The following is a 27,215-nucleotide window of genomic DNA, read 5'->3' on the forward strand; positions in this document are numbered from 1 at the left end:
TCATTGGAATAACAATGAGGTGGAATTGGGACAGTCTTGGAGGTTGTTTTCATCTCCAAATTTTTAATTCTAGTCCCAGTTCGTCATTTATGAGATAGATAGGGATCTTTCAGTTTCGTTGGCTGATTTTCTTGTGAGCTCCTAGTAATTCAACATGAATTTAATGCCTGCTAAGGTAAAGTGCAATGGTTCCTGGAGCCCAGTAGAGGGACTCCAGGACTGTGGCTTGAGCAAGCCGGGCTGTCACAGGGTGTGTCTGCTCCCAAGCGGTGGGTGGGGATCCTTGCTTCGGGGAGTTTTAGAGAGAGCATTTCCGGGTCCCGGGATGCTGCTGAATCCACCAGGAGCTATTTATCCCCGTGGCTCTGGCAGGAAGCCTATGTCACAGGTCATTGTAGGAAACGGCTGAGGGAGTTGTCTAAGAAGGACATGAGATGAAGAGAAAGAGGCATATGAAGGGAAAGGGTCAGGCAGAAGTCCTCATGGGGGGAAATGATGTGTAAAGAGAGGAGGTCAAACTTGATGGTCTCTCCACGCTGCTCACATAATCTGTTCTGAAATAAAGCTGAGCCGCAAATGGCTTCAGCACTCAGCTCACAGGAAAGCAGGTTTATAGAAGAAGTGAGGGGGGAGAATCAAAAGGGAGAAAGAAAATATAATTAGAGATGAAAAGAAATCAGAAGTTTGGGAGTTGGCAGGATAGCATCTAAACTAAAGAGGGAAGGAATCTGTTGGTTGTGAGCAACAGACTTAGGTAAATTAAGGCAAGAAAGGGTGATCTGTTCATGAAGACCCCTAGGAAATGGTGGTTGGCTGAGCTTTTGCACCAGCCACTAGTTCAACGACATGCCACAGACAGAAAGACAGTGTCCAGAGTGAAGAAGGTTGTTACTCTCTTCCATGCACTTTCTCCCCAGAGCTTAAGACAGCACCTGGCTCAAGTGTGTTTCCTAAAGACATAAATGAATGACTGGTTGGATCCCACCTCTGTATTTTCTTTTTTCTAAAAAAATATTCTATTTATTTACGAGAGAGAGAGAGAGAGAGAGAGAGAAAGAGAGAATCTCAGGCAGACTCTGCGCTAGTGTGGCGCCTGACTTGGGGCTCAATCTCACGACCCTGAAATCATGACCCCAGCTGAAACCGAGTCAGACACTTAACAGACTGAGCCACCCAGGTGCTCCCACCTCTGTATTTTAAAATGAGACACAGGATGAAAGGCACCCAGAGGATGATGGTAACCAGGATGGAGAGGGGACCTGAAATTAGGCCATGAGGCAGGGTCTTCACCACAGAGAAGAGAGGATTTAGCAGAATAGTGAAAAAGGGTTTTGAGTATTTTAATGCCTCTCTGCGGGAAGAGCAATGATCTTGTTCTGCATGTCTTGTAACATAGAACAAGGACCAAGGGCAGAAGTTTCAGGGAAAGAAAATTCAATGTCTGAGGAGTGAATGGGTCCATTCTGAGAGTGAGCTCCCTGTCCCTGGAAGTATGTAAGTACACACTGGGTGGATACATGCTCAGCAAGGATATTATAGAGGAGACATATAATGAGGTATTTACACTAGTGGATGTTTACTTTCCCTCCCAACCCTTGGAGATTCTGTATTTTCATCTTCACAGATTTCTCTGTATAGAAAAAATGAATTATTTGCCCCTATCCAATGAATTAGCCTGGAATGTAAGTTCTATAAGGAGCGGGATTCACCTCTGTCTTATCTGCAGATACAGCTGCAGGGACTGCAGATTCTCAATAAATACTCATGGAGTGAATGAATAAGAAACATGTTATTCTGTTTTAGGCCAGTTGAGTTCTCCAAGCTGGGCTCAGCAATTTGGACAAGCAGTACAATCTAGACTCTGATTTGACAGCTATAATTTCAGAGTGAGTTTCTATCAGAATATTCACTAGACTGGGGTTTGTCCAAGTGTGAGCTGTGGCCCAGTTGTCTAGAAGCCTGGTAAAACGCAGATTCCTGGGCTCCCATGGAGCCCCTGAAGTCACCTCCTGGGGGCGGGGCCTGAGAATCTGTGATGCTAACAAGCTCCATGGTGACTTAGGACTCCAAAGTGGAGAACCACAGGACTGAATACTAGTTAACACTCCAACTTCGTTCCTTTGGAATGGGATGGGATAAAGAAACCAATTGTATAAGACAGAAGAACGTTTTAATTTCTTGTAGGAAGTCAACCCTTTTTGCTGGTTAGATTCCTGGTTCCACGAGTCATACCCATCCTCTGAGACTGTCCCAGACAGTTCCAGGTCCTGCGGTTAAAAATTCCTGTTAAAATTATGGAGTGAAGGGATTAGCTATTTCCATGTGAGCTGACTCAGAGGCCGCGATCGGAATCTCCAAAGCTGTCCCTCAGCCGGTGGTAACGCTCTTCTTAATTCCTAGCAGAGGCAGCATCAGCCTTTTCTCTCCGACTGGTCACAGCACACCCCACATTTTGGGTCATTTTGGGGGGTTCTTTAATGTTTGGAGACCCACCCATCTCTCTGCTGAACCTTGAAGTTCAATTTGCCAACATTCTTTTTTTTTTTTTTTTTGTATTAGTGGAGATTTTAATGCCAAAGCCAGACCTGGCACCACAGTCTTCCAGACCACGCAGTCAGGGTTGCAAACACAGCAGGGACTGAAACCGGCCCACCCAAAGGTTCTATTTGCCCAGCACAGCGTTTTTCAGTATCTGAATGCTTTTAGACCCTGCAGATGACCAGTGACCCTCCCTGCTGTCTGCCTCCCAGCCCTTCTTGTCCATTTCAGCAGGCATTTGGGTTAGCACGTTGCTTCCCCGGATTTCTCTTGACCGTAGCAGGGTGAGGTTTCTCAAAGTTCTGCCTGTATGTCAGCGGCACAGCCTCTGTGACCTAGACTTGCTAGGATCTTGGAATGGTTCTTTTAAAATCCCTGCCCGGACACACAAATGTGCTGTATCCACAGAGTGGAATAGCATTCAGCCATAAAAAGAAATGAAACACTGATACATGTGACAACATGGATGGATCTAGAAAACATTATGCTATGCTAAAGCGAAAGAAGCCAGACATAAGAGCCTATGTATTGTAGGATTCCATCTATATGAAATTTCCCAAATAGGTAAACTATAGAGACAGATAGTAGATTCAAAGTTGCCAGGCTCTACGGGGAGGGGGAATGGGAAGAGTTTAATGGGTATGGGTTTCTTTTTGGGGTGAAAAAAATTTTTTAAAGATTTTATTTATTTATTTGACAGAGAGAGACACAGCGAGAGAGGGAACACAAGCAGGGGGAGTGGGAGAGGGAGAAGCAGGCTTCCTACGGAACAGGGAGCCCGATGCGGGGCTCGATCCCAGGACCCGAGCCGAAGGCAGAAGCTTAACGACTGAGCCACCCAGGCACCCTGGGGTGAAAATGTTCTGTAACTAGTTAGAGGTGGTGGTTGTACAGCATTGTGAATATCCTAAAAGCTCCTGAATTGTACACTATAAAATGGTTAATTTTTTTTTTATGAGAATTTTACCACTCCTGTAGACCACAGGATACTCTGCTCTTCACTTATTACTAAAAGGTCCCAAACTCAGCAATAGGGAGAAGAGTGAGCCTTTCTGCTGAATCTGACATACAATAACAGCCGTATCATCTTTAGTATAATCTTGGGTACTGGTAAGTCTTTACCATGTATCAGGCAATCTATGCCTTATTTATTGTAATATTCTTATGGGGTTTGAAGGCCAATTACATCACTTCCTAGCTGCATTGTCGAGAGCAAGTCAGTTACCTCTCTGTGCTTCAGTCTTCCCACTGGTAAAATGGGGATGATAACAGTATCTGCCTCAGAGGTCTGTTGTGAGCAGTAGTGAGTTCATATTTGTAGAGCACATAGGACAAAGTCTATTGGAGTTGGCACTATGCAATGTTAGTTGTTGTGATTATCATCATTTGCCCTCCCCTACCAAAAAAAAAAAATCTCCTTGCCAGGATCCAGTCTGGGGAAGGGGAAAGGAGTACTGGAGAGACCTGAGGGCAGCGGGGTAGTATTTATTTTTCTACTCCCGGGAGCCTTGGCTTGGGGGAGCGAGGGGCGTGCAGCAAGCAGGGCTGGCTGGGCGGATGGAGTCGGCGAACAGAAGCCCGCCTTAGCAGCCAGCACACCCCTCCGGGAGGCTGGGCGTGGGCCCAGGGACAAAGGCAGCTCAGAAGTGGAAAAGATTCGTTGGCCTGGCGCTGATAGGATCAAGTGGGCTTGAAGCTTAATAAAGAGGTGGAGGGAGCAAGTGCTTAGCTGCCAGGAAGCTGGTTAGCACGCAGGATAGGAGGAGGGTGAGGTAAGGGGTGTGGCAGCACCTAGGTGCAGAGCAGCTCACGGGAAATACTAACTGCTGACTGTAGCAGTGAGGCCGGCAATTAAATTGCACGACGTGCTTACTATGTGTCACCCACTAAGCTTTCTTCCTATCGTTAGTATTATAACTCATATTTAGCAATTAGTGCCTATGCCAGGCCTTAACGCTATACACTATAGAACAGCAGTACTTAAGTCAATGCTCACCACGGTAACTAACATTTACTGACTGCATAGGCTAAGCCCATAGGTTAAGCGTCATTAATAATGACGGTAATATTGACAATAGTCAGCATTTGGGGCGCATGGCGTCACAGGGAATGGCCATTTCTACATTCCTGGATGTTTACATGAGCTCAGACGGGCAGACCTGGCAGTACCAGGTTCAGTGTTAAGCCTTTATCACGTGTTGGCTCACTTAATACCACAGCCTGGCAAGGTAGGCCTAGTGCTATCCCTGTTTCCAGATGGGGACATTGGGGTTTAGGGAGCTAAGATGTCCTGCTCTGTCCAGCACAGTCTCCTCACCCTGGCCTGGGGATGCACATATGCCTGAGTCAGGCTCCACAGAGTCTCTCCGGGACTTCTGTGCTGAACCTGGCACGGAATGCTTCCCCTGTGTGTGCACGGAGGCAGGTCGGAGCAGGGCCGGAGACTGTGAGGCCACACGCTGAAGGAAGCAAGGAGCAGAACCACCTGCTGACCCCTGCAGGCTCCTCAACCTCGTCGTGCTGCTTCTAGATGCTTCTCAGTTCTGTGAGATGATCAATCCCCTTTTACCTAATGTTGTTTCTGCCGCCTAAAAAGTCCCGACTAATAAAACATCTCATTGAGCAAAAACCCGAGTATCTGACAAGTTCTTGACTTGCCCAGTGGGCAATTTTGTTTCCCAGGAAATTGAGGAAGCAGCCAGGGAAATTGCGCCTCTGGACCTAATTCTGACCAATGCGGACAAATTGGCTGGCGAAGTAGATGTGACATGTAACTGGCAAGAAAATGGCCACATCGTCTCGAGTTTGAGGTTACCAGAGAGAAGAAGCAAGTTGCAGACTTTAAAATACCAACTTTAAACTACTACACTATAATATTTTCTATAGGATTCAAGATGTTTGGTAACCCTAAAATCTAAAAAAAATATTGCAGCTCATCCAAAATGAAAATGTAGTCTATTTAAAGTGAAATACGCTTAGTAGATTCAGACGTTAGGAGATATCAATTTAGTACAGTAACAGGGTATGTTTGAAGAGTCTAAAATTATGTAGCAGGTTTGGGGAAACATGAGATTTAAAGTTTTAAAGCATTACTCCTACAAGCTAAGCTGTCAGTAGAGAGATCCAATTTAAAATAACAATGCTAAACTACTAGCTTATCACAACCAATAGTACGTTGGCACCTTTTGAAGTGTGGTTTGATGAAACACGTAGATTATGACTGAGGGCTGGTGTTCTACAATCCATAATAACGGGAGGCACCTGCCTCGAACATCTGCTCCATGCACCTTTTTTAAGGTACTTGTCAGAGGAAAAAGAAGCCTCCGCTATATGTCAGTGGCGTCCCCAGCTGTGCCGGAAATACACACCTCCTGGTACCAGGACCTTGTATCATCTGAACTAAAAGAAATGTGATCGAAATAGACTCCATTATGAAAGAGAAGGTTTTGGGGGTAATTATCAAAGCAAGCTTTCAGGGCTCTGTTTTGGATTTGCATTAACACAGAACTGAGCCTCCTCACTTGATTTTGGGCCCTGGACACCTCTGAAAATTTGAAAAAGTTTCAGACCCTCTCCTTAGAGAAATATACCTACATGCAAACTTTGACAAGACATTTCTAGGAGATTCATTGGATTCAGAAGGCCAACTACAAACCACAGGTTAAGAGTTCTGGAAATAGGGGCGCCTGGGTGGCTCAGTCATTTAAGTGTCTGACTTCAGCTCAGGTCATGATCTCAGGATCCTGGGATGGAGCCCCACGTTTTGGCTCCCTGCTCAGCGGGGAGTCTGTTTCTCCCTCTTCCTCTCCTCCTCCCTCTGCCCCTCCCCTGCTCATTCTCTCTCTCTTTCAAATAAATAAATAAAATCTTTAAAATGAAAAGAGTTCTGAAAATAAATGAGAGAAACTGCCTTAAACAAAGCCTGGTAAGATAGGCCAGCTAACTTTGGCCCAGGGACATAATCTCTCTAAAGGTTCTTGTTCTCTAATGTGGGGATATTCATGGCTCTTAGCTCACAGGGCTGTTGTGGGGATAAAATGGGAGATTGCGTTTAAAACTCAGTACAGAGCTTGGCACATTCTAAGTACTCAACGAGTATCAGCTGATGGCCTATTATTATTATTAGCAGGACCTACAGTTTGTTACACTTCTTCTGTTAGCAGAGCAAGGTTTGTCAGGACCTCCTGCCTGTGGGTTTTCGTTAACTACACGAATGCTAACAGAGACCTGTTTAAAACTCTGCAGCCCAGCTCCTGGGCTCCCAGCGTCCTTCCCTCTCAGACCCTCGGAACAGGGGTGTATGTAGCGTAGAAAGAAGGAGAGGAACAAAGTCTATCTCTCCTTTTCCCTGGGTACAGGCATTCTTAGAATAAAACCAAAATCTATCTCATGAGCCACATTTTGAGTTTAGAAAAACTCCCACTGATCCAGCAGCTGTAACCTTCGTGATTTCAGTATGTTTTGCCCGAACCTGCAGCATCTTGGCTGTTATTCTGCTGCACGAAATCAATGACGTGATTTCCTGGTGAAGCCCAAATGAAGGGTTTGGACAACAAACAGATTAGAAATCTGGCATCTTTACAGAAACAGTTAAAAGACTGAATGCACAGCAGAACTGAAAACAAATAAAAGAACACTTGCTTTGGTCTCGGGGGGCCCAGAAGTTCTTCTCTTGACAGACGTCAGCCTTCTCCCAATTAGAGCTCATCAGAAAGCCATCGCACAGTAATTAAGACACAAACAAACCGACCCGAAGAACCTCCCGAGGCGGCTGCTAGTGCCTCGCTGTGTCTGCTACAGGACAGACAAGATCGGGATTTTAAACTTTGCAGCCTTCCTCACGCGCGCGCTCTCTCTCTCTCTCTCATGTATGTTGCTTCACGGGGCCCTTAGCACCTTCACATTCATTCTCTCTGATATTCACGAGGACCTTGTGGAGCACACCTGCTTTCTGTAGGCAGGGCGTGTGGGCCTGCCTCTGTTTCTCTACCGCATGATGCTTCCACCCACCAAGGGCCTTTGCACCTGCTGCTCCCTCTGCCCCCATCATCTTTCCACCCCTCTTCACCCGCCCACCTCCTACTCATTTCCAAGATCTTGGCTTGAAATTTCCCTTCTTCAGCAAAGCCTCCTCTGACCTCCCAGAACTAGATCAGGAGCCTTCTAAACACACTCCCATTGCTCCCAAGCTTTGCCTTCTCTGCATTTATCACAGCTTGTTGTATTTACGCTTCTATTTGATTAAAGTCGGTCTCCCCTCCTGATAGTGAACTTCACCAAGGAAGCAAGCACTCCTGCCTCGTTCATGTCTGAGCACCCAGCACATCACAGGGAGCCTGGCACATAGCATGACCCCAGTTTGAATGTATGAATGAGAGACAGAATAATTATTCTCATTTAGCAGGTGAAGGAAGAGACCCAGAGAAGGAAGTCACTTCTCAAGGTCACAGCCCATCCGCAGAAGTGCTGGTGCTTGAATCCAGGAGTACTGGCTCTCCTCACTTCTGTGCTGCATACAAGGAGAGTTTTCTTGCCATTTCTGGGGAATATCATTCTGAGTCTTGGTACCCCCACCCAGGGAGGGTATCCAAGACAATCAGAGGCCCGGCTCTCAGTGGTAGCAGAACCCCCTGGTGGCTGCCACCCCTAAGACACCCACAGCCCGAGTCAGCATGACTCCGGCATGGGATGGCCTGGTCCCCCTCACTGTACAATCACACAGCATCCCTTGAGGCAGGTCCTTGAACACCCTGCAATTACTCCCACTCTCCCAGGAGCCAGGAGGGCAGGAATAGGGATAATTAAAGAGGAGGGTGACAGGCCCTTCTTCATCACCAAAAATATCTCCCACTTCCTGCAGGCATCTCTGTCGTAGGTTTGATTGTGGCTTCTCTCGAATGATCACCAAGCTGTTCACCTCATCACTTAACCCTGGCAGCATTCTATGAAGTTCTGGCCAGAAGCAAGGCTTAGAAGATTCTGATACGCAAGGATGTGAGCTCCGGGAGGGCAGAGAACTTGCCAGACCTGCTCACTGCTACATCTCCAGTTGTTAAGGGAGCACTGGGCACACAGGCAGTCCTCAATAGGTATTTGTTGAATGAATGAATGGACTAAGAGCTTTCCATGTGTCACGAACTTATCACATCTTGTAGGAACTGTTAATAGCCTATTTTACAGGCTAGGTAACTGAGGTTCAGTGTTAAGAGACTTGCCCAAGGTCAAAACCTTAGTAAGCAGTGGAGCCAGGCTTCAAGGCACCAAATGGGGAGATTAGGATTGGGAATTCAAGCAGGGAGATAAAGATGTTGATTATTCTAGTGATGTGAGTGAGAGAGTAGTTTCAACACTAGGAAATGTGTTTACCAGGGAAAGGGGAGAGAAATACCATGCAACGAATTTCCAGATTCTCTTGGTGATTAGGGTCCACGAAGATACCATGCAGTGTGCTGAGACTCCGGGGGACTTCCCAGCACATAACCCAGTGTCCTGCAGCAGGAAGCGCTAGGGATCAGTACTGATGAAAGAGGAAGGTCCAGTCCTTGTGGGGATGTAAGTAGCAGGCAGGTCCTGGGTCCCAAGAAGTGAGGTGGAAAGAGCCCTGGGGTGGGTGTCATAAAGCCAGTCTGCCCCTAATGCTCTACATCTCTCTGGGCCTCACAGTTCCCATCTATACAATGAGGGTTGTTACTTAATAGTCTAGAGTGACCTCTGGGACCCTTCCATCTCCAGTGCCTGTCTGACTGTACATATAAGTAGGTAGTTGTAAACTCAACAGCATCTTAGACATGGTCACCTAGTCCAATCCAACAGAGAATTCCTGCTCCAGCATTCCCAGTAGAAGGTATGAGATTCTCTTGACTATATTTAGGCCAGTGGTTCTCAACGGAGAATAATTTTGCCCCCCCCCCCAGGGCAGATGTCTGGGATATTTTTGGTTGTCACAACTGGAAGGAGTATGTCATTGGGATCGAGTGGGTAGAGGCGAGGTATGCTACCAAACCCTGCGCAATGCCTAGGACAACCCCTACACCAAAGACTTCTCTGGCCCGAAGTGTCGACAGTGGGAAGGCTGAGAAACCCTGCTCTAGGCAAAAGCACGCATTGCAGGGTGAGGGAACTTGTGGCCGGGCCACTGCGGCTATAGCACAAGCGTGACAGGGAGACACACTCTCTGTGACTGCTTCCCAGGCCTTAGTTCTGCCTTGTGGGGAAATGTGGAGGAAGGGCCCTCCTGTGGCTACTCAAACATCTGGGCATGCCTAACCACCCAGCTAGCCAACTAACCAGCCAACAGTGACCAACTGTAGAGTGAGTACTTAGTGGGGTCAATGTCAGGAGCAAAAGGTCTCCCGGAAAAGGCCAAGGACTCCACTGCAAGCTGGAGAGGACCGGGATGGAGGGAGTATGTTAAGTTGTGGGCGGGGTCAGGGGCACCTGAGGGGGTCATGAAGTCGGTAGTGACCCACCTGGGGCTAGAATGGCAGGATTTCCAAACGAGGGCATGGGAGACTGGAGTGTGCCAGGACGCAGGCAAAGAAAGCGCAACAATGAGGACACAGCGGGGCATGAGTTCGCTGTCTGCCCCTGCCCCCTGCCCATCCTGACTTCTCACCTCATCTGCTCCCCAGCTGTGGTCTCCCACACCTGCCGTTTCCTTACCCGCCTCAGAGCCTGGCAGATTCTGTCGCCTCAGGGGGCGTATCCCAGACCACCCTTCCTTTGGGTCCCAGCTTCTGGCCCTTCCTCAGGAATCTTCCCTGACGTTCACCCCACACATTAAGTGCTCTCAGAGTCCCATACCTCCCCCCTTCATGAAGCTTATCACGATGGATAGTTATCTGTGGGATTCCTGACTGTGCCCCCCCCCCGCCCCCCGCCCCGTGCGGGGCTGGTGCTGGAACTCACTAAGGACCCTGGGGCACAGCCCACACAAGGTAGCGTCTCAAGAAATGGTTGTTGAGTGGATGGAGAGGCAATTGCACTCGGGCTCTGGCAGCTGAATGTTGAGTTTATTCAAGGCTAGAAATAGAAAGGCAGTCTGAGACCTCAGTGAGAGGGTCCTGAACGCTAGGCTGAAGGGCCGGTACCTACAGTGGTGGGCAGCCAGGGGCCCTGAAGACAGGGATCCGCCGAGAACACTACGATATCCTGGGAGGTTGGACTGGGCCAAGGTTGGAGCCTAGAACAGAGCCTGGGGACTGAGTGGGAGACTGGCAAGAAGCCTGGGGCCAGAGGGCTGGGCCCTGGGAGGTGGCAGAGGGAGACCAGTCCCTCTTTGCTTCTTGGAGACTGCCGGTTCCCTTCCATTTCTTTTCGTGTACCCCGAGAGGCTGAGGGGAGACCTGAGCAACAGCCTGCGGTGGCGCTCTGAGATGTGGGGGGCGGGAGAGGAGGTGGGGTAGGGGCTGTGATGCCGCAGATGTCCTGCAACACCCGCATCTTTGTGAGGTTCTCTGACCCCTTGGCCTGGTTCTGCTCCAGCTCCCGTGCCCAGGCAGAGCCAGGGGAGTCTGCTCAGAGCCCTGCCCTGGAGGCAGGCCAGCTGAGCAGCGGGTGGAGGCGCGCAGGGACGGAAGGCAGATTACATGTCACTTCGTATTAGCCACACCGGCAACTTTCCCAAACCACCCAGAGAGGGGCGAATTAATTGCAATTTTGAGGACAAGCCAAAAACAAGGATAACACTGAAATGAAGGAGATTGTATCTGCCTTTACAGACGCAGGTGGATAGCGATGCCTTCCAGAAGGTCAGATTTGCTCACCTGTGAGGTACATCTCCTCTCCTTCCGTGAACATCTGGTGACAGCGGACGCACCGGGCACAGGTTGGGTGGTAGTGCTTCCCTCCTGCCTGTGGAAATAAAAAGAAGAAAGAGGAGGTCAGAGCTGGGGCTGCTGTGCACGGGGCAGGTTGGGTTTGAACATCTCCTAGGCACATTAGCCTTGCTGGTGCCTTCATGACCCTAAAGTTGGTTGGGAGTCAACCTAGGGGAGTCCAGAACCATCTGAAAGCCCACCCAGGAAGCTTGGTGACTCCATACCATGGGTCCCCGAAGGCACTTCAGGGGACTTACCTGGACCCCTGAACTTCTATTTTGGCAGTGAAAGGACCCCTTTGAAGGCCACTGGTCCCACCTCCTCATTTCTAGATGAGGAAACAATCTTGCTTTGAGGACACCCCAACATTTCCCTAAGAATGGGGCCCTTACCACTAGCGGTACCTTAGTGACTTTGAGTGGTACATGGACCTGGGATTTAATAACATGGGATCAATGAAGAAAAGGACCTCCTTTTCACTCCTCTGCCAATTCTTCCATTTTTAAAAAATTTTATTAATTTGAGTAATCTCTACACCCAACATGGGGCTTGAATTCACAACCCCGAGATAAAGAGTCATATGCTCTTCTGAGTTAGCCAGGTGCCCTGAATTCTTCTGGTTTTCTCAAGGAGAGAGTACCAGTTTGGGGCTACTGTGTCTTTAACATCTATCTGAAATTTACTAACCTACCTTTTTAAGAATGAGAATAGGTTTGAGGCTTGGAGCCTCCACAAGCAGTAGAATCCAGTTATATATATATATATATATATGTTACTGGCAATAGAGCAAGTGATCTTGGTTTTCCTGTTACATGTTTTTTTTTTTTTTTATTTGTAAGTGAGTCAACTTAAAGACAAATGAAAGTATTAAGTAAGAATTCATATACAAGGTCCACAGACATGGCAAAACTTCTGAGAGTGGCACATGAAAGACAGGCTTTTAGGGCTCGGACAAAAATGGGCCCCACAAAGGCAGGACCTGCTAGGGAGTTTCTGACCCTGAGGCTCCAGGCCTGCGACGGCAGCACCCTCGTGCCTCTGCCCCATCCCCCATTCACCCCAGTCTGGTTTTGGCGAGCCCCCTTGACTATTCCCACTTTCCTTTCCTACAACTACTTCAAATAGAAATGGAAATGATTTGCAGCTGCAAATTCTTCTATGGGGGAAGAAACAGCCTCAGAGAAGGTTATGCCTCTAGGTGTCACTGGAAACCAGTAGCAATAGCAGCTGGACCCGGGAGGGCAGGTCACCCGGGAGGACAGGTCACCCATGTATTACTCACTTCCACGCTGACCGTTCTGACACTACAATCCCAGCCCAGAGGACTTGGTACGTAGGGGTCCTTCAGTGGTGGTTCCAGACACTCCATATGGAGGAACTCAGCTCAGCGATGGGGCTGGAAGGTGGGGCTTGTTTTGAAGGTACACCTGACCCTTGAACAACATGGGTTTGAACTGCGTTGGTCCACTTACAGGTGAGGATTTTTTTCAACAAATACAGCACTGTAAATGTGTTTTCTTTTCCTTATGATTTTCTTAATAGCATTTTCTTCTCCCTAGCTTACTTTATTGTAAGAATATCGTTATATAATACATACATCACACAAATACGTGTTAATCGATGTTTATGTTATGGGTAAGGCTTCCAGTCAACAGTAGGGTATTAGTAGTTAAGTTTTTGGGGAGTCAAAACGATACATGGATTTTCAACTGTGTGGGGGTCAGTGCCCCAAACCCCACATTGTTTAAGAGTCAAGTGTATATTTTGCATGTTAGGGCAAGGTTAATTTGGGGGGGATATGCCTGAGGGAAATTGATGGATATTGGGGGGTTGTTAAAGGCCCCTTCCCAAGCCATCACTTGGCAGGATGCTAATGGGTTCCTTCCAATTCAAAAATTATAATTGAATAATGCTGAAGGCTTATTTCTGAATCTTTTTTGGGCGTGGTGGATGGGTAGGCATGGGCTTGCCTATTCTGGAGATTTATTCTAAAAACTTAGCAAGAATGAAGAAAGGGCAGATTTTTCAAAAAAGAAAAAAAAAATCTCCAGTGTTCCTTATTTCCGTCTGCTTTATGTGGCTCCCACCAATGATAAAATGCCCTTATCATCATCAAAGCAAACTGTGTTCAAACTTTGGAAGGAGCCTGCTATTTTCCCAAGCTGAGATGTCGTGGGACTGATTCTCTCCTACCATGACAGGGATGATCGGTTTAATTAGTAGCCTCTTCCTACTTTGTGTCTCTTTATCATTTCAATTATAGACCTGTTTTCCAGGGAGGCAACAGTGCCTCACCAAAACTGAAGCTTGGCATCTTCCGAAATGTCACGCCCCATCACCCCACCCGGGCTGAGAGACGCCACGCACCATCTCAGCGAAAACTTGGAAGCAACTTGAGGGAGGGAGGCTGCCATGGCAGCCGGCATCAGCATAAGGGAAACCAAGTCAGCAAGGTAAGATCGGACACTCTGTGAAGAAACCGAAATCAAGAAAATAGTGCAGAAAAACGGGGCATATCGGAGAGGGCTGAGAACCAGAATGAGGTCAGGAGAGGTGGTACTGGGCAGTGTGGTTCTCCTTGGAGAGGACATAGACTAGGAAGAAAGAAGTGTGACTGTCATTCAGCATGTTGAGCTCTGTCACTGAGCAAGTACTTGCGGGGTGGCCCAGGGAGGGAATGGGAAAGGGGAAATGGAATTTAATTATGTACCTATTGTGTCCCTGCAAATGTCCCAGGCCCTGTAGTGGGCAAGTGTTATTTTTGCCTGGCCAACATCCTTCTCCCTTCTTCCAGAAACAGCATCAGGCCTTACTTGGGTGGGACTACGCATTCTCCACATCAGTCCATGTGGTTAAGTAGGGCTCACCCCACCAATAAGTATATTCCAACTCTATGGTCATGGTTATTGGTTTGGAGACGGGTCTGAGATTGTCCAGTGAGAGCCAGTTCTGGGCTGAGCTATGAGAAAAGAGAAGCTCCCCTTCCCCTGGGGGATGCTGTCTGATAGGATGTAAGCCTGGAGTGACTGGTGTCCAACTCTCCGAGCATCATGAAGGAGAGCCTTCCTGAGAATAAAGCCAACACGGGACAAAGTGGAGCCAGGATGGCAGGATACTCAAAGTGCATTCATTTGAGCACTGGATCCAGCTGTGCCTGAAGCAAGACCTCCTTCTGGGCTTTTTATTGTGGGAGCTGATAAATTTCCTTTTTGGACTGAGCCATTTGAGTATAATTTCTGCACTTGCAACCAAAAAAGTCCTGACTACCTGTAAAGACAGTCCTGTATGTGTCCTTTACTCTCACATGACTACCCTACTCACAAGACGTCTGACACTAGATGTGTGTGTGTGTGGTGGGGGGGTTGTTCCATAGCAAGGAATTCTCTGAGACACCGGTGGGGTGCCCTACCACTTAACTCAGTTCTGACACTATTTACCTGGAAAGAGAGTCAGACCCCACAGGTTAAGGGCTCAGGCTCCCAAGGCTGCCCCTCCCCCTCTTCAGATGCCAATCCCAAGTCCCAGGTTGTTAACTGTGCTTCTGGCCGACTGGCTATAAATTGGGGTTCCTGTGACCCCCAGGCTGGGTTCAATAATTGGCTAGAATAGTTCACAGAACTCGGGGAAACATTTACATTTACTTAGGATAAAGGATAGAGAGGAACATCCAGCTGGAGGAGATTTGTAGGACAAGGTGTGTGGGAAGAGGCTCAGAGCTTCCGTGCCCTCTCCCAACGTACCACTCTCCCAGAACCTCCACGTGTTCAGCAACCTGGAAGCTCTCCAACCCCATCCTTTGGGGACTGTTATGGAAGCTTCATCACATAGGCATGATCCACCATTACCTCAGTCTCCAGCCCCTGTCTCTCCCCCTCTTGGCGGATGGGAGGTGGGGCTGAAAGTTCCAAGCTTCCAATCATGGTTTGATCTTCCTGCTGATCAGCCCCCATCCTGAAGCTCTCCAGGAGCCCACCTAGAGTCCCCTTATTAGAACAAAAGACACTCTGATCACCCAGGAAATTCCAGGAAATTTAGGAACTCTGCGTCAGGAGCCGGGGTCAAAGACAAATATTAGAACAAAAGACGCTCCTAGTGCTCTTAACACTTAGGACATTGCAAAGGTTTTAGGAGCCCTGTGCTAGGAACTGGGGGCAGAGACCAATAAATATATTTATTTTCTATTATTTTACATTAACATATCCATCAGAAGTTGAATAATAGAATTTGCCATGATAGATAAAGAGTCCAAGTCTTGGAGAAAGTGACTTGCTTCAGGTTTCATGGCTAGAAGTGGTAAAATTGGAATTCAAGTCTGTTTTACTCCAACCATGTAGGTCATGACATCATGTGACCTCAAAGCTCCTCCCCTTCCCCCCCCCCCCCCGCCCCGAGTGGCTGAGAGCCGTGGGCCCGTGTATGGGATATAGGAGTCTGGAGTTCTAGATTTTAGCTCCTGCTTTACCATAAACACTGCATATGACCTTGGAATAGCATCACACGTCTTGGGGCTCACTTTTCTCATCTGTAAAATGAGGAGGGTTAACTAGTTAATAGCTAAAAGTCTCTTCCAGTGCTAAGAAAAAAAAATCAATAAGTCCACGATGCTAATGGAGCCTTGTACAAATGGAATCAATTGAAACCCGGTTACAATGGCAGCCCGAATGGAGGCTCCCATGATGCTAAAACACAGTAACACAAGGGAGAAGACAGCCACCGCAGGCACAGTTTCAAAGCAGCTTGGAAATGCTGGGATGAATTCCCGTCTGCAGCCCTGCATGTGATCCAAGTTTCCTCCTTTTCCAAAGAAAAGTCTGCTTTGGGGTGCCTGGGTGGCTCAGTCCATTCGGTGTCTGCCTTGGGCTCAGGTCATTATCCCAGAGTCCCAGGATCAAGTCCCACCAAGTCCCACCTCGGGATCCCTGCTCAGGGGGGAGTCTGCTTCTCCCTCTGCCCATCGCCCCTGCTCATGCTGTCTCTCACTCTCTCTCTCAAATAAATAAATAAATAAATTAATTAATTAATTAATTAATTAAATCTTTTTGAAAAAGTCTGCTTTTATGACCTCTTATCCCACGGACCCTTTACCCCACTAGGGTGCAGATGCCTATAACCCCTACAATCCTGCAGATTATAATCCTTCCCCCTCCCCCCAGCCTTTTCTCAGCCCACATAGTCCTCACCTGCTCTACAGAATCTGACCAACTCGGGCGGACCTCGCCCTCCTTTCTGAAGCACTGTCCTCTTGTGGCCTGGCCCCCATTCTCCCCTCACGGCTCTTCTGTTTCTCTGATAACTCCTCAGTCTTTCTGAGCCACCGGTAAGTAGCCATTCCCCAAGGCTGCCTTCAACTCACTCTTCCCTCCCTCCCCCTCCCTCTCTTCCTCTCTCTTCCTCTGTTCCCTGCCACCCCCAATCCCGGTGACTCCCCTGGTGCTGACTCTTATGCAAATCCTAGCCTTTCAGAGATTATTCCTTCCCTGCCTGAGCTGTGTTCCTGAGCTTGGCTCCACATTTCTGACTGCCTTCCTGAAACCTTCCCGGAATTTCAATCACAACCTGTCCCGAATGGAACTCACTGTGTTTCTGCCCAGATCAGCTTCTTTCCCTGCCACCCCCAGTTCCACAGAGAACAGCACCAGCCTTCCTCTCATCCAGGCTTGATGCTTTGGTACAACTTTTGGCCTCTCTTCCTTCAATCCTCATGTCTACCCGTGGCCCCGCCGCAAAGCTACGGGAATTCCACTCCCATCAAGTGGGACGCAGGTGGGGGCTCTGTCCGCTGCCACTATAGGTCTTGAGTCCTGCCCGTGGGGTCATGGCCTCCTCGCTGGTCTCCCACTTCCAGTGTCTTTCCTCCGAATGTAACCCGTGTCCATCATGTCATCCCTCTCTAAGGAGCAACTCTAAGGGGATCGCTCATGCTCCGTCTTTCCACAATGCCTGTTGCCCAGTGAATCCCATACAAACTCCTCACCCTGGAATGGGGTCCCTGGGAAACTGGGGCCAACACCCTAGCTGTGCTCCTGTGTCTTGCCTTCTCCTCCACACTTCACCCCTACTGCTCCCTGGAAAGCGTTAATGGTTTATCAGCTCTGTGCCTTTATCTTATTCTCTCTGACTCCCTACAATCTTACCACATTGCTCCTTGGTTTAAAACTCTCCAAACCTTTCCATTGCACTTACTACAAAATCCAAACTCCTAAACGGCTACAAAGCTATATGTGGTATGCCCCGTGTGATAGACCATCCTCCCCGAACCCCAGTTTACATAATTCAGCCGCACTGGCTTTTTTCTCTGTTCCCTGAATCAGTCAAGCTCTCTGCTTCCTCTAGCGCAAAAGAAGACGGCCTCCTTCTCATCCTCGGGGCTCAGCTTCAGTACATCTCCTGGGCTCCTCCTTCCCTGGTTACAACAGTCTCTCCTGCTGAGCCCAGATGTGGCTGCAGAATCCTTCTCAACACAGTGCTGACTGCAGGTGACCACCACCAACCGGACAGCTTTGACACAATTAATGATTTTGCTCTCAAGAGCTGCCCCAGCCTGCCGTCCCCCGAGCCACTGTCAGAAGGGAAAACTGAGGCCTAGAGAGGCAAAGACACTCACCCCAAATGTGAACATGAGTTAGCAGTTGAGTCAATATCCGAACCCAATTGTTCCTGGTCTTAAGCTATTGTTTGTCCTCTGCACCAGACTCTTTCCTGTTTTTAATTCCTCAAGGTGGGTGGTCCCAAAGCATAGGAAGACAGCTTTCTGGGCCCACAGGGCGTGGGAAGGAAGGCCAGGAAGGGCGACAGACAGGGAGCTGGGGCAGGGGCTCAGAAAGGGTGCTGGGGGTTGCCTGTTACTGGAAGAGCTAGCCGTGCATCGGAGGCAGGGGAGAGCTGTTGCCATGGCGATGGACCAGCCAGAGCAGGGCGCAGGGAGCAAGCTGCTAGACAAGCTCGTTCTTAAATCAGCACATTACCAAATGCTTAAAAAATTAAAAATGGCTTCCATCCTTTAGCAAGGTTGGGAAGAAAACCATAATTGTCCCTCCCCAGTAATCTATCTGGGTCTGAGTCCAGAGAAGCCACTGATAGTCCCAGCACAGCATTTTTGGAGCCAGGAATAATTTTGTCCAGCTTCTCATTTTAGGGGTGCCCAAAGAGGCAAAGTTATCTGCTCAAGTCATGTAGCAAGCTAAGCTGAGGTCAAGGCAGCAGGGGAGGCGGGGTGCTATGGAAGAGGGGTCCTCAGTGACGACCTTTTGGAGTCACAGGCCACCCTGTGCAAACATCTTCACAGTTACTTGGACCCACTCACCTCCAAGACCCTGCCGCTGATGTATCGGTCACAAGTCTCGCATTTAATGCCAAACTGGGAGTGGTAGTCGGACTCGCAGTATGGAACGCCATCCCTGCAAGAGGAAATCCACACAGGGAGAGGAAGTTGGAGGGGGGGTCCATGGGGGTGTCACGTGTAAGTTCCCGGACCTGCAGCCAGTGGTGACTGGACCAAGATTAGAAGCACTTGGGGAGCTTGTTAAAAATGCAAACTCCCCAACACCCATCAGATCTATGGAATCAGAGATCCCCTGGGAGGGGGGCCCAGGAATCTGCCTCTTGACAAACTCCCCAAGTGTACCTGGGAGCCACTGGTCTGGGCTGCTGGCCATGGATATCCCTTTTCTATTCCCCTTCTTTCTATTTCTCCCCCACAAGTTCTCCAGACCCACTTTCTTCTCTTTATCCCAAAGGGTTCTTGTAAAAATGTATTGTAAAAATGGATGAAGTTTTATTTTACTTAGAATAGGTAGTATATGCATTTGGCACATTACAAAGGCATAAAGGGAAAAGTCTTCTCCCTCCTCCCAGCCCCTTCCAGGAAGTCATCAATGGGGTCAATTTTTGTGCATAGCCTTCAGGGCTCCTCATTTGATAAAAAATTTTACCTGTAGTGAGAGAATCATCTGACTGTGCTCTTGGGTCAGGCAATAAGAGGAACATACCCTAACCACTTCCAATGTGTTTCATTTTCGCCCGGTGCTTCCAACTTATCAGGCAGTAATAAGATTATTGTGAATTATCTCACACCACTTTCTGCTACTGATAGCCACTGATGCTGATTTCTCGGTGTGTGGCAGGCTCTCTGATGGTGTTTCACATAGATGATTTCACTGAATCCTTACGGCAGTCCTGTGAGGTCAGAGCTATCAGTCTCCCCATTGTGTTGATGAGAAAACTCAACTCAGAGGACCTGAAGCTGGATTCAAACCCAGGCGGTCTGGGTCCTCCCCGAGGTGGTCCTGCGGCCGGAAGGACATGGCCGCCGCGTGCCCTGGGGCTCAGGCTCAGTGCCCGGCCTCTAGTGAGCACACCGCAAGTGGCAGCCAGAGGAATCTCCATGACTGCGGATAGGCGTCTTCGAGGAGGACATGGAAATAGCTGGGGGCATCAGACAGCTCACCCCAGCTCTGGGCCCTGCCTGGCTCTAAGGACCAGGTCTGATGACACAGCTCTGTGCTGCTAAAGGGTCCATGAGGAGAGAGGGACACTTCCCCCACTTTTGGGTGCAACAGAACCGGCTGACGCAGAGTGGCCTGAAGGACAGGCACGCAATCATTTCATCTCCAAGTTGTTGCCATGCTGGGCTTGCTGGGAGCCCACCCTGCACAGCAGGGAGCGTGTGTTCTCCTGAGGGGGAGGGAGCAGTGACGACCAATGCCCAGTAAGGCCAGCGGTCAGACTGTTGTTGGAAGGCCCCGAGACAAACCTCCTCCCACCCCTGCCAACACTTCCACACTCCGTGGGTGTGGGAGGGTGACTCTGCAGGGGGACAAAGTCATTTGTCAGGAGGTGGGTACAATGCGCCAGCAAAATTTGTGTATAAATGCCAACCCCACCTCATTTGGACCCATGGATTGGGAGGCCTTGGGAAATTTGAAATATCCATGATTCCAAAAAGAGGCAGATGGCCAAATTAGTATTGACTAGACACTTACTAGTATGATGTCTGAGCCTTTGCACCACCCTATGAGGTAGGTCTGCTCATCCCTGTTTTTATAAACGAGGACATAGACTCAGAGAAGTTAAGTCCTTTGCCAAGGTCACGGAGGCTGGGCTTCTAACCCAGGCATCAATGCCAGAGGCAGTGCCTCGAAGCACCCGCCACTCTGCCAGCAGCCAGATGAAGAGCCCAGAGCCAGGCTGCCTTAGGTGGGATGGGCAATGGGGGCTGGGCCTTCCTGAGAGGAGCTCTGAGCAAACCCTACACCCCTGACTTAGGCTCACAGACTCAAGGACTCAAGGTTGGCGACTCACTAAGGGCACTTCTTATTTGGCAGGCTCAGAGGGAAATGCCAAGCTCCTACTAACGTGGCATTCAAAGCTCTCGGTGATGTGACCTCAGCTCACCTCTGCAGCCTTGGACCCTGCTTCACCTGTGCACACGTCTGAGCCCCAGCCAAGATGGATGTGTCAGGCACCAGCCTGCCCTTGCCCAGGCCGGGCATTCTGCCTACAAGCTTTCCTTCTTGGCATTTTCAAATCTTACCCTTGTTTTCAAGGTCTGGCTCAAATAGCGCTACTTTCCGTGAAGCTCTCCCAGATTCCACATTTCACTCCCTGCAGGTTAGAAGTGCTCCCTTCTTTCTCAGAATATTTGCAGACAGTCACTTGGACCTCTGACCCAGACAGTGCTGTCTGGTGGCATCCATGTCCCCTTTCTGCCCATAGCCTCGCCTGGTTTTCCTTCCCACTCACAGTTACTGTGGGTCACAGAGGGCTGCTCTCTGGCTCTAGGATTCACATCCTCCTGGCCAGTGACTGGTCAGGAATGGGAGTGTGACCCAAGGGTGGCCAAAGCAGAGGTAGCCATGGGACTCTCGCTGGGGTCCTTGGGCAAGAGGCCTCCGTCTCTCTGCCAGGCTTGCTACGCTGGTAGAATGAAACCCTAGAATTGCTGGTGATCATCTATGCTACCCTTTGGGGAGGGCTTGTTTGAGAATAAACCCAACACAGAGGAAGGGAGAGCTGCGAGAGAAGGGGAGGGGGAGAGAGAGAGAGACTTCTGCAGTGCTAGTAACCTCTTTAAGCCCCTGGATTCAGCCGTGCTGGAAGTGAGTAGGCCTCTGGCCTTCCTATTTCTGAGTCAATAAACTCATTTTTGCTTAAATGAGTTTGGATGGGGTTTTCTGTCACTTGTGATCTAAAGGGTCTTAAAGAACAAAAGTCTTGGGCTCCCTATCACATAACTCCTGGTGCCATAATTCTTTATGTATCTAGTTTATCTCCCTTATTAGACTATCACTCTCCTGACGGCAAACCCCATACATGCTACAGCTTTATGTGCTCACCACGTCCTAGCAGTGGGTCAGCACGCCGCCTCAGCAGTGTCTGGGTCATAAAACATCAACGCTGTTAGGGGCTGTGGCCATCACTTCTTTTACATACTTGAGTATGGGAATGTGGTCATTAGGGTCTAGTGGCAAGGAGGGGGGTTTGTCTGGTGAGGCTCTGTGCAGCCACTGGAGGTGGAGCCCTCTCTGCTGATAGCTTCAGGTGTCCGTTGTATCTCATCTCAACTCAATTCATTCAACAACTGTATTGTTGGCCAGGGGCTGGGCACGCGCTGAAGGCCGCAGCGGGTCAAACAGAGGCCCCACCTCGGCAAGGACAGATATTAAATATCATCATGGAGCAAGTTACTTACTTCCTCAAGCCTCAGTTTTTACAGCTTTTAAAATGGGGATGGATGCCTCACAGGGGGCGTTGTGGGGTTTAATGCGACAACCCATACACAGCCATTAGTATATTGTTTGTACATAATAAGAACTCCGTAAATGGTAGCTAGTATTACTATCATTATCAAAAGAGTTAACATGGATGAGTGTATGACTGCAAACGGTGTTAGCCTGTGTGAAGGGAGCAAACAGGGCCCCGTGACGGCTGGTGTTAGGGGAGCAGAGGTGGCCCGGGATGGAATGAGACCGCCTCCGGAGAGCAGGTGTGGGACACAAGACCAGAGGGAGGGGAGGAGTGAACGCATCCAGGAGCGGGAAGACCATCTCAGGCAGAGGAGGCAGCACGGAAGGGCCAGGGGTTGGGGAGGTGCTGTTTGTGGCTGTGGGAGGGTGGCCGCTGGAGGCAAATGGAAGGAGGTGGCCTGGGAGATTCAGGTGCAGGCCCCCCGGGGGCAGGCCACTAGAATGCGGGGGTCCCGGAAGCCAGGTGGGGATGGGGGAGACACCCACTTGCTGATGTACTCCCCGGTGAGAATGACGCTGCAGGTCTGGCACTTGAAACAGCTGACGTGCCATTGCTTGTCCAGCGCCAGGAGCGACTGGCCGTGCTTGATCTCCTCCTTGCACCCAGCGCAGTCTGCAAACACAAGAGGACGCCACTGAGCAGAACGCCCCGGGCCCCGCCCACTGCTATCATCTCGGCCCAAGTGAGGGAAACCCCTCCCCGAAAACCAGCTTTCCCACAGCAGCTCCCACCCTGGCACGGACACCTGCCCAGAGCTCCACCAGGTGAAAGCAAAGCCCGCCCCCCATCCCCCGGAGCCCTGGCTTCTGGACAGGAGGTCTTGGTGTGAGGGAGAAAGAAAGACATGGTAGGATTCCCCCAGAAAATTCTCTGTCATCCTGACCGAAGTTCATCCCACACAGACAGACCCTGCTCCGACTCTGGCCTGCCCTCAAACAGCTCACCAAGCAGGCTACTGTCTGTGCGCTGGGGACTGCAACAGCAGCGGCACCTGAGAGTCTGCAGATGTGCGGCATCTCGGACCCATCCAGACCTACTGAACTTTACCTAAATCTCCAAGCAGAGTCAAGTCTGAGAAGCACTGCTACAGGGGATAAGCTTAACATCTCATTTTTCCTACCCTTGGGCTGTATGCGCAATGGCAAGGACCCTGTCTGGGTTTTGTGGTTAAATCTATTCTCTTGCCTTGTGCTGTGCTCAACACATAGTAGGAACTCAGATCATATTTGCCAGACCTCACAGTACCGAGGCAAAGGATGGAGTTTCCTGTGCCTGTGCCCTCCCCAACACGCTTATAATATGCCAAACATCTTCTTCCCCAAGGATTAGAGAATCTGGTAAGACCGTCCCAAACCAGAGGGGTGTTCTCACTCCCCATCCTCATCACCCTGGAATGCGCACCAGGGCCACAGAATGTGGGGGCCAGGCATCTGTCTGTTGCTCAATCCGTGTCTGGGGAGGGGCAGGAAATGGAGCCAGCGTCCAAGGTACTTGGGAGATGCTGGGAATTCAGGCCTACCCAACCGGATGGCCCACTCTGGAGGAGGAAAGGGTCATGGGACAAAGTTTACCAGAGGACAAGCCTCTCTATCGGCGCCACAAGACAGATGCATACTTTGGAGCAGTGGGGAGAAGAAAAACTGCATATCAAGTTGGGAGAGCCTGGCTGGAAGCCCTCATGTCCAGCTGGGAGGCAGGCCTGGGAGAGAGGATGATGCGTCTGCCTGTCGAGGAAGGGGGTGTGCCCAGCCAACTGTGGGGAGGGTCTGGGCCCTGATGAAGTGCTTGGATGAGGCAACTCCCACAGTTCCCGCCTCTTGGCTCCCTAGTGCCTTTCTAATATCCCTTAGCACAGGCTGGGGGCCGGAGGGTCTCCGATTGCAAAATGCTTCAAGTCCCACGCCTTCAGATGGGGGTTGGGAGAATAGTTTTGGAATTTCTTCTCCTTCCTCACTCCTGGAAAAATTCTAACCACCTCCAACCCAATAATCACAGGCTTTAGAATGTAATTGTTTAAGAGACGTCAGGCACCCCCCTCTCCTTTTATAGAAGCGACTTGCCCATGCTCAGCCTAGAAGAACCTGACAGCTCAGGGGTCAAATACTGAACCACAAATACTGAACTTGTGTCTGTTGGCCTCCTTGATAGGGTTAAATAATTCCACAGGGGCTCAGAGTTCGCAGAGCACTTGGTCACAGTCCCACCTAATTCAGGAATCTACAGCATTCTTGACTGCTTGATTGCCTCCAGGGGTAGGAAGCTCACCCCCTTTTGAGGAAGCCCACTTTGCCTTTGGACAGGCATGATTGTCATGAGTGCCTTCTTTATTTTTTTTCATTTTCATTTTTAAACATATGTATCACATAAAGGTTTATTCTTTTTTGTTTTGTTTTGTAACTCCATTTTTAATTTCCTATCTGATTTTTTTTTTTATTAAAGTATAGTCGACACCCAATATTACAGCATTCTCGGGCATACAACACAGTGATTCAACAACTCTATACCTTATGTTGTGCTCAGCACAAGTGTAGCTCCCATCTGTCCCCACGCACCGCTATTACAGTATCATTGACCATAGTCCCCACGCTGTGCCTTTCATCCCCGTGACCTACCCACTGCATAACTGGAAGCCTGTGCCTCCCACTCCCCTTCACCCACTTTCGTCCATCCCTCTTCCCCTTCACCTCTGGCAACCATCAGAGTTTGTTCTCTGTATTTATGGATCTCTTTCTGCTTTTGTGGTCTGTCTGTTCATTTGTTTTGTTTTTGAGATTCTACATATAAGTGAAATCATACCGTATTTGTCTTTCTCTGTCTGACTTATTTTACCTAGCACAATACCCTCTAGGTCCATCCATGTTGTTGCAAATGGCCATATTTCATTCTTTTTTTGTGACTGGGTAATATTCCATGGTATATATATGCCATTTCTTTATCCATTCATCAATCAATGGCCACTTGGGCTACTTCCATATCTTGGCTATTGTAAACAATACTGCAATAAACATAGGGCTGCATATATCTTTTCAAATTAGTGTTTTTGTTTTCTTTGGGAAAATACCCAACAGTGGAATTAATGGATTATATGGTATTTCTACTTTTAATTTTTTGAGGAACCTTCATACGGTTTCCCACAGGGGCTGCACCAATCCACATCCTCACCAATACTTGTCATGACTGCCTTTTTTTTTTTAGAGAGGGAGAGAGCATGTGTGAGTGGGGGTGGGGGTGGGGTAGAGGGAGAGGGAGAGAGAATCCCAAGCAAGCTCCATGCTGGGTGTGGGATTTGATCTCACGACCCTGAGATCATGGCCTGTGCTGAAATTAAGAGTCAGATGCTTAACTGACAGAGCCATCCAGGCGCTCCATGACTGCCTTCTTTATATGGTACTGAGACCTGACTCCTTGTGATGCCCCTTACTTTATGCAATAAGAATAGCCTACCTCTTTTGCCTCCTGACATTTCCTTCAAATATTTAAAGACAACTGCAGTTTCTCTCTTCTCCCTCCTTTCTTACATGTCACTTTTCCTTGCTTGATGTGGGGTCATCCACTGATCAACTTCAGTTGTCGACCCCATGGAGCTAGGTATATTAGGGCCAACAACACAATTCCCTACCACTCCAATACATCTCATTTGAAGAGCTGCATCCTTTTGTGGCCACATTCTAGTAATGAGTTCCATCTGCTTAAGTTGCAATGATGCGTCTGGGATGGACTTGGCACTTTGGGTTAAAATTCAGGAGGCAGTACAGTGTCGTGGTTAGAGGCTGGGCTGGGAGGACAGAGTGAAGGGTGAGAGGCTGGCTGAGGGCAGAATCCCAGCTCCCTCGCTTTCTAGTTGTGTGACCGCTAAGCCCCTGCTTCCTCATCTGAATATCTTCCTTACAACACTGGTGTGAAGATGTACTATCGTCAGGCCTGTAAGGACTCAACACACGAGCTCAACAAATGGTCGCTGTCATTCTTATTTCACGTTCTTGTGTTCTTAACCCATATTCTCTGCACTGTCCCACCTCTGATCTGAGGCCAGAAGAATATTCCTGTTGCCGGGAAGGCCTGTGGATGAGGATTCTGGGATGCCTCCTCCATGTGGTTTTGCTTTTCATGGCATACTGCGGGTCCTCCACTGTACTGGCCTCAGATTGATCAGGACCCTTTTCTCCCTCTTCTTCCTCCTTTCGGCCTTGAGCACTGGTGGAGCTTCAGGCATCCACCCAGGAGCCCATGAGTCTAGTACAACAAACAGGCACGGTAGGAAAGCTATACCCTGCCCTGTGCTGGTTGCTGTGCAGCCAGCTGTCCGCTCCTCATATGTTCCTCTCTATTCCAAAATTACAACCTTCAGCTGGCAGAAAGTACAATGTCACCACCTGTTCCCCCAAATCCCTCACTTTACTGAGGTCTCTAGAGACTCCAGGCAGCCATTTTTAGTTTTTCTTGACTGTGTCATGCGTTCCATTTAGATCAACGAAAATGAGTGGGTTTTGTGAGTCATAGCAGGCTCCCTTCCTTGCTTTAGATAACTAATCCAGGAAGACGGGCCCCTGCCCAATTAGCAAGTCATGTCTCTGGTATAGGGTGTGAAGGGAATAGGCTCTGGGGCCAGACTGCCTGGGCCCACATTCCAGTTTCTTTACTTACTATCTGTGTGACTCTGGGCAAGTCATTTATACTCTTTGGGTCTCAGTTTTCTCATCTATAAAACAATTACTTGGTAGTGACAGTTGTGATGGTGATGGTGGTGGTGGTGGTGTTGGTAGTGATGGCGGTGACAGTTGTGATGGTGATGGTGGTGGTGGTGGTGGTGACAGTTGTGATAGTGATGGTGGTGGTGGTGGTGTTGGTAGTGATGGCAGTGACAGTTGTGATAGTGATGGGGGTGGTGGTGGTGACAGTTGTGATAGTGGTGGTGGTGTTGGTGGTGTTGGTAGTGATGGTGGTGACAGTTGTGATAGTGATGGTGGTGGTGGTGATGACAGTTGTGATGGTAATGGTGGTGGTGGTGGTGGTGTTGGTAGTGGTGGTGGTGGTGGTAATGGTGGTGGTGGTGGTAGTGATGGCGGTGACAGTTGTGATAGTGATGGTGGTGGTGGTGACAGTTGTGATGGT

The 27,215-nt window shown here is 49.2% G+C and overlaps 1 protein-coding gene across 1 annotated transcript in view; it reads right to left on the minus strand.

Annotated features, from left to right (window-relative positions):
- Nucleotides 1–27,215, minus strand: part of ABLIM3 (actin binding LIM protein family member 3) — a 109,132-nt gene that overhangs the window by 28,865 nt on the left and 53,052 nt on the right. The window contains exons 6-8 of the mRNA XM_088023693.1: nt 22,589–22,715; nt 18,661–18,754; nt 11,304–11,391 (exon numbers count right to left, since the gene is read on the minus strand). Of these exons, the coding sequence (XP_087879819.1) occupies nt 11,304–11,391; nt 18,661–18,754; nt 22,589–22,715 (309 nt within the window). The remainder of the gene's footprint in view (nt 1–11,303; nt 11,392–18,660; nt 18,755–22,588; nt 22,716–27,215) is intronic.

This window comes from Eumetopias jubatus, unplaced genomic scaffold (genome assembly GCF_037043125.1).
Source record: "Eumetopias jubatus isolate StellerSeaLion01/CBP00866 unplaced genomic scaffold, mEumJub1_p1.0 scaffold_5, whole genome shotgun sequence".
Taxonomy (NCBI): domain Eukaryota; kingdom Metazoa; phylum Chordata; class Mammalia; order Carnivora; family Otariidae; genus Eumetopias; species Eumetopias jubatus.